The 13,542-nt window shown below is 51.2% G+C and overlaps 1 protein-coding gene across 3 annotated transcripts in view; it reads right to left on the bottom strand.

The window, feature by feature from the left end:
• CHST15 (carbohydrate sulfotransferase 15) overlaps positions 1 to 13,542 on the bottom strand; it is a 75,251-nt gene that overhangs the window by 18,478 nt on the left and 43,231 nt on the right. For all 3 annotated transcript variants that reach the window (XM_004751755.3, XM_013055724.2, XM_045069000.1), the window contains 3 exons: positions 12,557 to 12,896; positions 10,514 to 10,660; positions 7,018 to 7,174 (listed from right to left, as the gene is read on the bottom strand). In XM_004751755.3, coding sequence (XP_004751812.1) covers positions 7,018 to 7,174; positions 10,514 to 10,660; positions 12,557 to 12,896 — 644 coding nt within the window. The remainder of the gene's footprint in view (positions 1 to 7,017; positions 7,175 to 10,513; positions 10,661 to 12,556; positions 12,897 to 13,542) is intronic.

Here is a 13,542-nt window from a genome sequence, read left to right as displayed (position 1 = left end):
GAGTGTACTGAGCAGCCTCCCCCGCACTGCCCTGGCCAGTCCTGACCCGCTCACCTTCCTGCTCCGATGGCAGAGGCTGACTCCCTGGTCCTGGGGTGGCTCCCAGTTCAGCCCTATGAGCGTGACCTCACACCACTTTTAGGGCTCATTAAAGACATGCCAATGACACCCAGACAGACAGCTTCTGAGACGCAAAATGCCTTAAATTTCCAGGAAACAGGCCACTGAGAGACACTCTAGTCTCCTGCAGACAGCCGCTGCAGGGCGTGGAATCGATCCGCGGCCTCACGACCTCTATGCTCCGTGGCTTCCACCCCACCACAACTCCAACCCTTGCCCAGAGTTCCCTGAATTTCCCTTTAAGATCATGGATGTTGGGTGCCTGGGTGGCTCAGTGGGTTAAGCGTCTGCCTTCGGCTCAGGTCATGATCCCAGGGTCCTGGGATGGAGCCCCACGTCGATCTTGCTTTTCCCTCGCCCTCTACCTGCCCCTCCCCGTTTGCGCTCACTCTCTCTTGCTATCTCTCTCTGTCAAATGAATAAATAAAATCTTAAAAAAAAAAAAAAAAAGGGTCACAGATGTTACTAACTGATGTACCCCTGCTAGGGAACAGCCAGCCCTCTAATCCTGGTGCAAACACGTGCTAGAGAGCCTGTCATGGGACGCCGGCGTGCCAGCTCACCTCCCCCGCTGCAGGGAGTGTCCACGGCACGACATCAGTGCTTCCAGGGACACAGAGACATTGAGCTGTTTGGAGAAGATTTTCAGCACAGGCTGAACTTCGAGAGAAATTCCTGCTGCGGGTAAGAGGTCTACAGGGACTCAGAAGCCTGGGTGGGCGCGGCTTCCTATCATCTGAGCTCGTTCACAGAGCCTTGCCGGAGTGGGGAGTCATCCTGCTGGTGGCTCATGGTCCCATGCAGCGTCTGCCATCAGCAGGAAAGACCTGCTCCGCGCAGGCCTCCCCAGGACAGACAGTAAACAGTGGCTGCCGGACAGGACAGGCCTGGGCGGCGCTATCTCAGAAGGGCAGTCCCAGCCACATGGCTCCTGCTGGCATCAGGGAGACCTCTGTGCAACTGCGTCATGGCCCACCCCTTCACGCTGTCGGCACCCACCCCCGCCCCAGCTTGTCCCACGACGGGCCCCATAAACCTCCTACACACACGGCTGTCTCCACCTCTGCATCCCGAGGACCAGCCTCTGATAGGGAAGACAGCTCAAGTCCTCAGTCAAACCGACAGGGGCTCAACCCCAGCCTGGACACTACTAACTAGGTGACCGTGGGTAGGCGACTGAGCCCCACCGAGCCCACACACCGGCTTGCCAAGCGCAAATGAGGCAATGCCTGGACAGGGCTTAACACAGAGGCAGCCTGGAGTTAATGCCAAGGTCACTTAATTGAGGGCTGTCCCCACCCCTTCCATTAGACATGGGCTCCAGGAGGCCAGACAAGGATTTTGTCCCTCAGTGATCATCTCACTGCCAGCCCTTCAAAGGTGTCCAATAACTGTGTATAGTGAGCAAATGCGCACACACTCACATTACTGTTAGTATTTACTACTATTGTGACCTAGTAATAATAGCTACCAATTACATAATGTTTTGCATTTTCCAGCACTGTTTAAATACGTTACATATATTAAGGTACTCTTACAACCCTAAGAGCAGGACTATTTCCCCCCATTTCACCAAAAAGGAAATGAGACACAGAGAGGTTAAGTAGCTGCCCCAAGGTCAGTGGCAGAGCTTGGACCTCCTGTCCCCCAAGGCTATGATTCTATCAAGGTGACCCTGGTTTGCCATTTATTACCCATACATCCTACCACCCACTTTGCAGATGGAGTAAAATCCATGAAACCAGGATTCCTGTCCAAAGGCTTAGCATCGCTCGTTACTTTGTCCGAATGACCAAGCGCGTGCAAACGGATACACTGTATTAAGTGCTTCACTCCCTCCTTTCCTCGCGCATCATCATAGATTAATTACTGACCCAGTCCAGTGGGTTGTTAAAAAGTCAGTTTCTACAAGCAGATGAAGGAAACAATGCCCCAGGAGTCAAGGTTCAAGGTGCCCAGGTCAAAATAAAGTTCTCGTTCTTAACTGAGCTCGGTTCTCCTTCCCAATTTGACCATCATCCTAAAACGTGAGCAACACCCAGCATCCTGCGCTGGTCACTGCCCTCCCCAGCAGTAAGACGATGCACAGACTTAAACCCAAAATACAGACACGGTAAAATCCTTAACAGATGGCGTGTGACCCCACTCCAAGTGTCCCCTGAATGAACTATGTCAACACCTTCCGCCATTTGTCCCGGTGAATGACGGTGGCCTCTGAATTACGAGGCCAACTCCGTCAACCACTCACACATGAAGAGGCGGGAAGCTACCGGGAGGTGTGGTGAAAAGAAGTCTTTCCCACTTTAGAGTCGAACTAAAGGAAGAAAAATTCTGCTTTTTAATTAACTAGGCCAATTTGGCCTAGAAATGTTTCACTTTTTAAGCTGTCATTATCTCTTACGTAGAGAAACTTGCAGTGTGAAACTTGGCTGGCCCTTCTGGCCATGAGAACCCGCCTTCCACTCTTCCTCTGTTCTCCTCCAGAAGGAGGAACAACAAACGTACCATTTCCATCTCTCTCTGGAAAGTTAAAAGTGATTGGTTTGATTCTGTGTGCAATCCCAACACTTTAACAACCCTCTACGTTGGATCAATTCTAGAAAAAAGGTTAAATGTGAATCTGAAACTAGAAACAAACTCCACCCCACCCCTGCCAATTTGTAGATGGAAAGAACAGTTTAGCCTAATCCCACTGGCAGAAAGCAACGCCTGCAACCTTCCCCTGCAGAAGAGCAAGGTCATGGAATGACCCAAGCAGGCTGATGGCCTGTAACCCAGTTAGACCAATGGCAACGGGGGTTCCAAGTGTTTGTTTCTTCAAAAAACCTAAACATTGAGTGTCTATCTTCCTTTCTGGCTGGGATGGCTAATAAGCCAGACATTTAAGATAGGCCATGAGTCATGGGTTTCAAAACAGAAATTCCTATTGTTGCATACTTTTTTAAATCAATGTTTAAAAAGCAATGGAATGGCTGTTGCTGTCAGTAACCCACACAGACATTGTGTGCATGAATGCCCGCCGCCCCCCCCCAGCTGTGCATGTGCAGGCTCTGCCTCGACACAGTGACGTACTTGTAGCCTCTCTGCTCCTGGTCACACCACTGGGGCCTAGGCTCCTGGATGATCAGACAGAGAAATGGGGAGCAGGTGTGGTAGGCAACCATCCCTGTTCCTTGGCATGCACACCCCGCCATCTCCTCCCCTTGAGTGTGGCCTGGCCCTCATGACGTGCTTCAAATCAACCGAACATGGTCAAGGTCATAGGCTGACACTCCAGTGGTGAGATGACACAAGGTTGTGACTTCCGACCTGCCTGCTGTTTCTCTCCCTGGCTGGCTCTGAAGAAACAAGCAGCTATGCTGGCAAGGCCCAGAAGCAAGGCACTGAGGGCAGCCTCTAGCCAACGGCTGGCAAAGAATGGAGGCCCTCCTTCTAACAGCCACTGAGGAACTGAATTTGGCCAGTGAGCTTGAGAGCATGGGAGCTTGGAAGCAGAGCCTTCCCCAGTCAAGCCTTTGGATGAGGCACCACCGTGCAGAAGCCCTGACTGCAAGCCTGGGAGAGATCCTGAAGAAGAAGACACAGTAAACTGTGCCATATTCTGAGCCACAGAAATGGTGTAATCCTGAGTGTGTAGTGTTTTAAGCTGCTAAGTTTTGGGGCGATTTGCTACATAGCAGTTGATGGCTAATGTAGCAGGCACCCTAACAACTGGCTCAGCCTCCTGAGGCAACTGCCACCACGGCATCCCACCACCCCCTTCTCGGCACCACGTCCACTGTGAGAGAGGGAGGGCCTCACTTCTATGTAGAAGTACCTGTTCCCAGAGGGTAAGCCCTGGGTGGGCCTTCATGGACATGTGCGTGCACAGCACCCAGCACCATGCCCAGTGTGTGGTCAGGGCTCAAAATAATGTCTGAGTTGATGAACTTTCACCACTGAAGATGAGAAAGGCAAGAAATCTTCACTTTCAGGTCCTATAATAAATGGAGTATTTGACCCAGAAAGCAAGCAAGCAAACAAAGGGGTGACTACTTGGTGACATCTTGTGGCCCTTGAGCCTTCTAAAGGAAGGCAGGCTTTTGGCTGGGTCTGAGAGGCAAGTTGGGTAGGTCGTGCCTCTGGCTCACTGTCTGAACCTGGGTGGCACCATGGCCCTCCCCATTCAAAGGCTCGCCTATGGCCGTTGTGTTCTCAGAGGTAGAATCGGGACTGCAGAAAGGGAGGGACACATGTAGGGAAGGTGACTCTGCTCTCCAACAAGAGAGCCTGTGGTCTTCACCTTTGTCCTCACTGATCTGCCTGCTCAGAATGCTTCTTCCTCTCAACCACGTTCCTTCTTTGTTGACTTGGCAAACTCTTACTCATCCTTCAAAACCTAGTCTGGCTTTACCTCCTCCAGAATGACTTTTCCCTACCTGAAGCTCATTCCCGCTTGCTCCAGCTGGATCCACAGACCATAACAACCACAGCCATTCCTGTCTTGCAACCAGCCATGAGCTCCCCATGCCCTTAGGCTAGAACAGGACTGACACACACCGAGACAGCCCAGAGACCAGTTCCCACTGCTCTACGCCCAGGGAGTGACAAAATGTCACAGTTTTCACTGTCTGGGCCCCCTGAGTTTGAGGCGCAGAGTGACCTTCCTCAGAACGAGGAACCAGGGAGATGTGACAGGAAGACATTCAGTGAGCAGAAAGCGCACTCTTGAGAGAATGTTCCAACCTTGTGAACTACAGCTGGGGGCTGTCTGGGGGAGGGAGGCAGAGCAGCTGTGAAAACACCTCAGTGGGCAGCGAGGGGTCACTTAGTCACTGAGCCTTTCCTTTCAAGGCTGACAGTTACATAATCACGTCTATGCGAGAGCACCACTGGTTTGTGTCAACTGTTCTTAGCCTGAGGGGGACCAACCCACTCCGTGAGCAGAAGGGCCAAACTCCTGCCTCCAAAGTGCGGGAACTAGCAGGTAGGATGAGGCGAGCTGTGCCGAGGGCGGCGGCTGCTGCAGCACCGGACCAGATGGATTCCTGAGGCTGAGAGAGGGGCAGAACCAGAGCGGAACCATCTGGGGCACATAGATGTGTCTTGTGGCGTAGCACCAAGAGGGCTGCCGGGACGGAGATGGGGCCGATAATCCAGCTCCCCTCTGACCAGATCACATTCACAGCCGCAAGGGAGCTCTACTGAAGGGACAGAGAGAGAAATTCAGGGAGAACAAGCAGGGCGGGGACGTGAAGGCCTGTCCTTCTGGGGGGCAACGGCGTGAAACAAATGAAGTGACATGTGAGACTGTATGTGCTTACTATTGTGTGTCACACACCCACACACACACACTCTCTCTCTCTCACACACACACACACACAAACACACACACACACACATTGCACTTAGCTGCACAGGTAAGCAGTCTGGAAGAAAACATACCCGATATAAATAACAGCTATCAGATGGGAGACTATAGGTGCTTTTTATAACAGTTCTCATTGTAGCTTTCCAGTACTTCCTCAGATCCCCCCACATGTCTTATTGTTGCCATTGGCAAGGACGTGCGGAAGGAAATGCGCACCCATCCAGGGAAGGTATTCAGGGTCCCTTAGGTTCCTGGGGCCACTGTCACAGACTGCCACTAAATTCCTGTAACTGCAGGAATTTAGTCTCTGGCACTTCTGAAAAATGCAAGTCTGAAATCCGAGTGGGGGGTTCCTCCTGGGGGTTCTGCAGGAGGGTCTGTTCCAGGCCTGTCTCCAGCTCCCAGTGCCAGCTGGCAACACTAGGCGTACCTTGGCCTGCAGACATGTCCCTCCAATCCTGCCCCCGTCATCACATGACGCTCTCCCTGTGTCCGAATGTCCTCTTCTCATAAGGACACCAACCCCCGGCGTTGGGGCCACCCTAATCTGGTAGGACCTCATCTTGACATGAGTCCATCTACATAGACCCTGTTTTCAAACAAGATCACACGCACCCGTACGAGAGGTGGGGCTAGAACTTCAACGCATCCTTAGGAAGGGCACAATTCACCCCTAACAAGAGGTAGGTAGAAAAGCGAGACACAGAGGGCCGGGTCTGCTTCAATACCCGGCAGCCTCTCCCACTTGGGGAGAGTGACCCTTGGGTCTCTGCAGCTCTACAGGGAAGAAACGGATCCAGCAAGATGCTCCCAAGAGACAGACTTGATTTCAAAGCAGGAGGAGTGTTGTCACAGAGTTGGACTGCTCATCTTGGGTGGGGACTCCTCCTTGAGGGTCCTGGAGTGGCCTGAGGGCCCCCCTCTCTGATGGGACTATACCACACAGACCATCCCGCTAAGTGATTTTCAGGTCCTGGAAGCCCCCATCTTCCGCCATCCCCACCGGCTTCATTATGGCTCAAGCTTTGCCAGTGCCGGCCCGGCCACCCCCACGCTGTCCAGTCTCACACGAGCTGTGCCTTTCTTACAGCAAAGCGGCCCTGCCCGTCATCTCCTCCTTTCGGTCTTCCCAGGAAAGTTAGAGACAGAACACTCAGAGCTGACAGGGTTAAAGCCCTAGCCTAGGTCGGGACATGAGGAATCGTGGGAGCCAAACCCCTCGGCAAACCCTGACATCCCTGATTCCAAGGGGGTTTCACACGCCCTGACAGTCCCCAAGGAGGGTCCCATGTCCCCAGGTCAAACCGGCCAGAGGCTGAAGGCGCATAGACCACAGTCAGAAGGTCTAAGAAAACGATCCTCAATTTGTTTAGAGCCAGTAGAGATCGCACCAACAATAACATTTACATAGGAAATAGCAGTAACATTGCAAGTTAAGCTTGTTTATTTAAAAAAAAAAAAAAGGAAGATCTTGTTCGTGATGAGAAGGCAGGCTGTCCTTCAAAACTGCCTGTTCGCCCCAAATACAAGAAACCCAAAGTGCTCACCTCTCTACAGGGTCCCTGAGCATGACGATCAGCTTGGCGTCGGGCTGAAAGGCGTGGATGAAGTCCTGGGTCAGGAAGGGCGGCTCACCGTCCGTGCTGTTGTCGTAGAAGAAGGTCCAGGCGTTGTTGTCCCACATGGTGGAAGCGCTGGCCTCCCCTGGAAGCAGAGAACCCCGAGAATGAGCAGCGCTGCGTGAGGGGCTCCCACGGGCATCCTGTGCGAGGGACAAAACCAGGCTCCAACGGGAGCACATGGGACTTCAGCAAGAGGTGGCTGGCAAGGCCTCTCTGCCCCAGCGATCTCCCCTGCCCCCACCCAGCGCTCTCTGTCTGGAAATCCAGGTGATGTGGGCAACAGTGAGCACCTGTTTCTTCCCAGTTCCTCTCCAGGAGATGTTTAAAAAAAAAAAAAAAAAAAAAAACCAAACAAAACAAAACAAAAAACAAAAAACAAAAAACAAAAAACCCTCTCCCAGCATCTGGCCTCCCAATTTCATGATATCTGACATTGCTCAGGGTACACAGCTCTGCGGCATTTTGAAGGCCCACTGAGAAGGTACTAGATGGTTCCCTTTGAAAAAGCATCAGGGATGAAGGAGTCATTGGAGGAAGCTGACCCTCATTAGGAAATTCAATGCAAACTGCATCAGATTCTCCAAGAGATCACAACCCACAGCTGGCCCCAGGCATGATCTAGACCAAGCAAGAGGAAGATTTTACAGGAAGGCTCACGGGACCTCCGTCTAGAGGTGCTGTGTCCTACGTGCCCACAGGCCCCGTCACCCTGCACACAGCTGGCACTCAGTCCACGCTGACTGAGTGGACAGGGAATGGGTCCAGCCCTTTCTCATTGTGGTCTGTATGAATGAAGGATGAGATGTGATACGCAGTCGAGGGCGGTCATGCGACCAAGATCCACACATTTCAACATCTTTCACTCAGATACTTGAACCAATTCCCTGACTTTTTTTTTTTTTTCAGAAGACTCATCAGAGGTTTAGAAAGAAAAGCAAATCGATCAATTACATACAAATTCAATTTCCCGACATTTTACATGGGCATTTGATACATCTCAAAGTCACTTATTCAGGGAAAATCTGAGCCAAAAGACTAGTGTCTTTGATCAGTGATGAGTGCATCACAATAAAGCAGGGAGTTGGCCAGCCCTGTCTATTCTGTTGGATGTGCAATCACATCGAGGTGAGCATTTCTGTTCTGGTCTTTCCTTTCTTCTCTTTTTTGAAAGATAATACCTTAAGATACAGAAGAGACAAGTCAATCAGAAGTCCTTTGAAAATTCTACTCACAGTGAATACAAGAATATTAAAACAAGAGAACTATCTGAAACGAAATTGACAAAATTCTGTCAAATATCATAAACGGACTACTTCTACAACCACAGAAACATTTGTCCATCCACAAGTCCATCCATCTGTCCATCCATCCTCTCATCCTCTGTTCATTTCAAATCCATTCATCCAGAAAGCATTCATCTGGTGTCTACTAGGTGCCTGGCACTGTGCTTGCCACTAGGGATAGGAGGGAAATAAGACAGCCAACCCCCTCTCCTCTCCAACCTTATAATCTAGAGGGAAGCGGCAACTCCGTACACAACCAGCTCCCCAGGCGAACACGTGGACAGGCAGAGCGGGGCACCATGAGAACACAGGCAGGGACATTTCAGTGTGTCTAGAGCCCCACCCCCAAGAACCCGGCCCCTCGAATCCTTTGTCACCCAGCCATTAGCCCAGACCACTGAGGAAAGGCTCTCTCTGACCCCTGAGCTGAGAAGAAGATCCTCCTGCTCTCCCGAAGAGCTCATCAGAGGAAGCGGAAGCAGAGCTGAATCAAATTCTAGGCCTGGGAAGAGCCAGAATGGAGCTGGTCCAACCAGCCCATAGCACAGATGTGCAGGCTAAACTCAGGAACACGTAGACAACTCTCGTCACGTGGCCCAGAGCAGGCTGGTGGCTAGGTGCCAGCTCTCCCCACGCCTCTCCTCTACATAAAACTTCCCAAACTCTGCTTTAGGTAAATACCAGAGTGGCAAATTTTTTCTCTAATGTTTCTTTTTAAATCTAGAAGTAAGTAAAATTAGAAAACCAAACTAAGGCTTTCCTTTTTCATTCATTATCTTGGGCTCAATTTCCTAGCCCTAAGATGTATATTTTTAGCTCTTTCATAAGAACACAAGATTCTCCCAGAGGCATACGGTGTGGGAGTCACATGACGCAAATATATGAATATAACAACTATTAATTAGACTTGTGATCTGGGGTGTGTGGACCCAAGGGTGCAAGAAAGTAACTAGTAGCCAATTCACATCAGGGCCGGGGTGGTATAGGACCTCATCCGCCTCTCACAACTTCATTTCTTTGCCTTAAAAAAACAAAACAACAAATAAATCAGGACTTAGGCATGTAAGCCTCTCTCCTAGGACAGGAAGAGTCAAGAGCAAAGACCCATCTTTCAGATGGTTGATTACAATTCCTCTTGGTTGCTAACAGAGTCATCAAATTTGGAGAATCAAAATATAATAGATTTAGGAAAATTAAACAGCAGATTACTGCCTCAGGTAATAAATTTAAGGAACATATGTGGCCAGACTTCACTCTTTCAGAAGGTCTAAGTGGGTAAATGTCTTCTCCTAAGCTGGAATCCAAGACAAATTAGGTAGGTTTTTTATAAAACGTTCTTGTGAACTAAAAAAAGAAAAAAAAAGATTATTAATCAAGCCACCTCATTGTGAATGTCTAAAGGCATTAACCTGACAATGGCTCAGCTTTTTCAACAGCAATTAGTCACCAACAATGCATTAGGGCTATATCTGTTTCTGGAGAGATGGCCTCTGTCTTCCCAGGGTCCTGGGGCCAAGGATTCGAAAAGCCACAGCAGTAAATCAATGACTCCTTGGTTAACTGTGCTTATGATCCTCCATCCAAACTTAGATTAGTACATCATAAAAAGAAACCCAGCCATGTGTGCTTAACTTAAATTTTTAAAAATGTCAATTTTTAGAAAAAATCATTTCAGGTACAAGGGAGCCTCCACAGAACTAAAAAAGTCCATTAAACATTTCTGTTTTACAGAAACTATGTCAGTAATGTAAACGTTTTACATAGTGTTAAGAGCGATGGCCAGGTTAGGAAGCGGGCAGGCATCCTGCAACTGTCCCCTGGGCCAGAGCAAAAGCCAGGCCAGCCCCAGAGCAGAGGGTGCCCCGTGGGAGTGGGCCCCCTCTCCCAGCATCTGGCTTCCCAATTTCATGATATCTGACATTGGTCAGAGTACACAGCTCTGTGGCATTTTAAAGGCCCACTGAAAAGGTACTAGATGGTTCCCTTTGAAAAGTGCCCAGGTATGAAGGATTCGTTGGGGGACGCTGACCCTCATTAGGAAATTCGATGCAAACTGCATCAGATTCTCCAAGAGATCACAACGCACAGCTGGCCCCAGGCCGGAGCAGCCCCTCTGGGGACCCCCCCAGAAGCCATACCGATAAGGATCCTAGTCATCCTGCTCTCCTCCTTCGCAGAGCCGGCCTGCAGGCCTTGATGAATCTGGTGTGCGGCCAGGTCAAAGAGGTCCAGGTAATCTTCCACGGGGTAGCGGTCCCGAAGCCCATCTCTCAGGCGGACAATCCCTACGAGAACCAAGAAGCAGGAGTTACTGAGGACGAAGTGGCCACTGCTGGGGGGTGGCCTCCTGGGGAGGGGCCGAGAGGGATGTCAAGGCCCCAGGGGCCCAGCTGCAGCAGCCAAGGCTCTACCCATGGGAGCTGCCAGAAGGGGCTCGCAGTGAGAATATTTGCAAACTGGCCGTCCTCTCACCTGCTCACTCAGGGGGTGGGGACCAGCATTCAGCTGCAAGTGGCAGCTTCCAGGATGACACACCTGTTAGAGAACGATCAATGCATCTGTTTGGAGGGCCAGGCTTGGGGTTGGCTGACAGGTGCACTTGGGGGGGGGGGTGCGTGGCTGAACAGCAACGCACACAGTGTATCAAACAGGAATGGGAGGGTTATTATTTTTTTTTTAATTTGTTTATTTGAGAGAGAGGGAGAGAATGAGCAGGGGAGGGGCAGAGGAAGAAGAAGCCTCCCTTACTAAGTGGGGAGCCTGATGCAGGGATCATGATCTGAGCCGAAGGCAGATGCTTAACAGACTAGCCCTCCAAGTTCCCCAGAAAAGAGAGTTTTTATCTGAGCTTCTATCTCTGGCCTGTTTGATCAAGCAGCTTGTCTGTCCATCCAAACAAGGGTAATCATCCCGGAATCCTGGGACACGTGGTTGAACCCACTAGTTATTCTGCCATTGGTCATTGCAGCTGAAATTTGCCCCTTGGCTTAAAAGTGGGTCAATTTCACGTGCAACTCTATTAACAGCACACTGCCCCCAAACCACAGCTACCAAGGTTAACGGAAAGTGGAGAGAAAATGTCCCATGGGCACAAGAGCAAGAGGTTCCAGGAGACTCTGAGTAAAGGATCCGACAACCACGCCCCTGCGCCAGTAGGAAGCTGGTTCTCATTAGGGCAAATGGTGACCTGTGCAGGGAGAGCACGCTACATGACGCCGAGGCTCCCACAGCTGCCTCGGCCAAACCACAAAAGACACATTTACCCTTCTGTTCGTTCACTCCAGGAAGAACATCAAAACATCAAATTGATTAAGTCAATTTGTCAGGAAACAAGCAGGACTTGGTCTCAACTTAGGCTCCACGAAGGAAAACTTCTAAAATTCCCTTCTAAGAAACCAGTCCTTTACATGAAACACGCCCTCGAGTCCTGCCCCAGCTCTGGCATTTGTCAAAGTGACCGAACGTCTCCTGGCAGAAGGGAAAAGGTTAGGAAGAGGAAATAGTGACCCGAGGGCTGTGGAATGGCTCAGGCTAGGTGGGGGCCATGTCCATGGTCACCCAGAATCATGTCCATGTGATTTTCCTTCTGAGCTTAAAGCAGAGGGACAGAGCAGGTCGGACAAAAAATGAGGCCTAAAGACTCACAGCTCTCAAAGGAGCCAGCCAGAAGCTTGAAACTCACCCCATGTGGCAACCTTTCTTCCTGCAGTGTCCCTCTGGGGTGGGGAGCCCTGGGGACAACACTGCAGAGTTGGGGTGGGGACAGCCCCAGAAAAATGCCCACCTGGCATCTGGCACTTACCACTCACCACTGGCAGGTGTACCAAAGCTCTTCAGGGCAAGAACCACCACTATTCTGCACCCTTCCCCTTGCCCTGCACAGCTGGCACTCAGTAAATGCTCTCCGGATGGCTGGGAGTTGCATCCAGCCCCGTGGGTATTTGTGCGGGGAGCCCGGAACTAGCCAACCGCCTGCTCTCTGCCTCTCGGGGTATTTCCTCACCTCCTGCCCTGCCTCCCTGGCGTCCTGGAGCATCCTGCCTGCTCTCCTCCCCCACCACCTTCACGCCCACCCCCCACCGACAGGGGCGAAGCAACGCTGAAAAACTGAGGCCAGAGACAGGAGGTGGGGCCAGGAAGGCTCGCCCCGCCCACACGCAGGCCCCGCCCGTCGCGCTCACCAAAGCGCTTCCGGGTCCACCAGTGCGGCTCCTTGATGGCGGAGAACTTGACTTCCGGGTGCAGCCGGAGGCGGTCGTAGAGGTCGGTGGTGCCGCACTTGGGCTGCCCGATGATGTAGAAGCGCGGCAGGCAGCGGAGGCGGAAGTGCTTCCCGCTGGCGTGCGACAGGTGGCCCCAGAAGGCCTTGCGCAGGGCGTCGAAGGTGGAGCGGAAGCGCTTGGAGTAGAGCACGTAGGAGTTGGTCAGGTACGGGTCGGTGGTGTTGCGGCCCGTGAACTCCTCGTACCAACAGGGGCTCTTGCTATTTGGAAGAAATTTATTGGGGATTACCGAAAACATCTGCAGCGAAAGAGAAAACGAGGGAGACACAGACGAAGGCGGGGAGTTAGCAAAAACACGTTCTCACCAGGCCGCGGTCATGCCCCGAGCCCCGCTACGGTGTCCACATGTGACAAGGGGAAACACTGAAATAAAGCCAAACGTGGTGCATGGCCGAGGCCGTGTTCTTCCTTAGCCCAGAATAAAACTAGAATCTGGAGAGACAAGATAAAAGCTTCCTCAAAATCCAGCCTTCACGCACACGCCGGCACGCACCGCAATCTAATTAAATTTCACAGTTGGAATCTCTTCCCTAGTTGTGTATTTAAATGACCATTAGAGACAAAAATGCTAATTAGGGCACAACAGAAATAGGATGATGGTGATCTACAAAAACAAGCTGAACCACCATGGCAGCGAGTCAAGTCCCTGCAATGGAATTCTGAGATGCGGTGGCTCTTGGGTGTGTCTAGCTTCGCATCCAATACCTCGAATTTCCTCCTTGGTGTAAACATCGTGAACACACAGCCCTCACCCAGTGCCCTCGCAATTGTGAGGCTGTCGAACTACCCTCATTGCACACCTCAGAAATTTTTTGGTCATTTTTCTTCACTGTGTTTCCCAAAGATGGTGACAGCAAAAGGAAGCATCTATTTTTAAAAATCAA

The sequence above is a fragment of the Mustela putorius genome, unplaced genomic scaffold, assembly GCF_011764305.1.
Source record: "Mustela putorius furo isolate JIRA1106 unplaced genomic scaffold, ASM1176430v1.1 tig00003909_pilon_pilon_pilon, whole genome shotgun sequence".
Lineage (NCBI taxonomy): Eukaryota > Metazoa > Chordata > Mammalia > Carnivora > Mustelidae > Mustela > Mustela putorius.
Note: the sequence above shows the minus strand (reverse complement) of the source record. Positions and strands in the feature narration are given on the sequence as shown.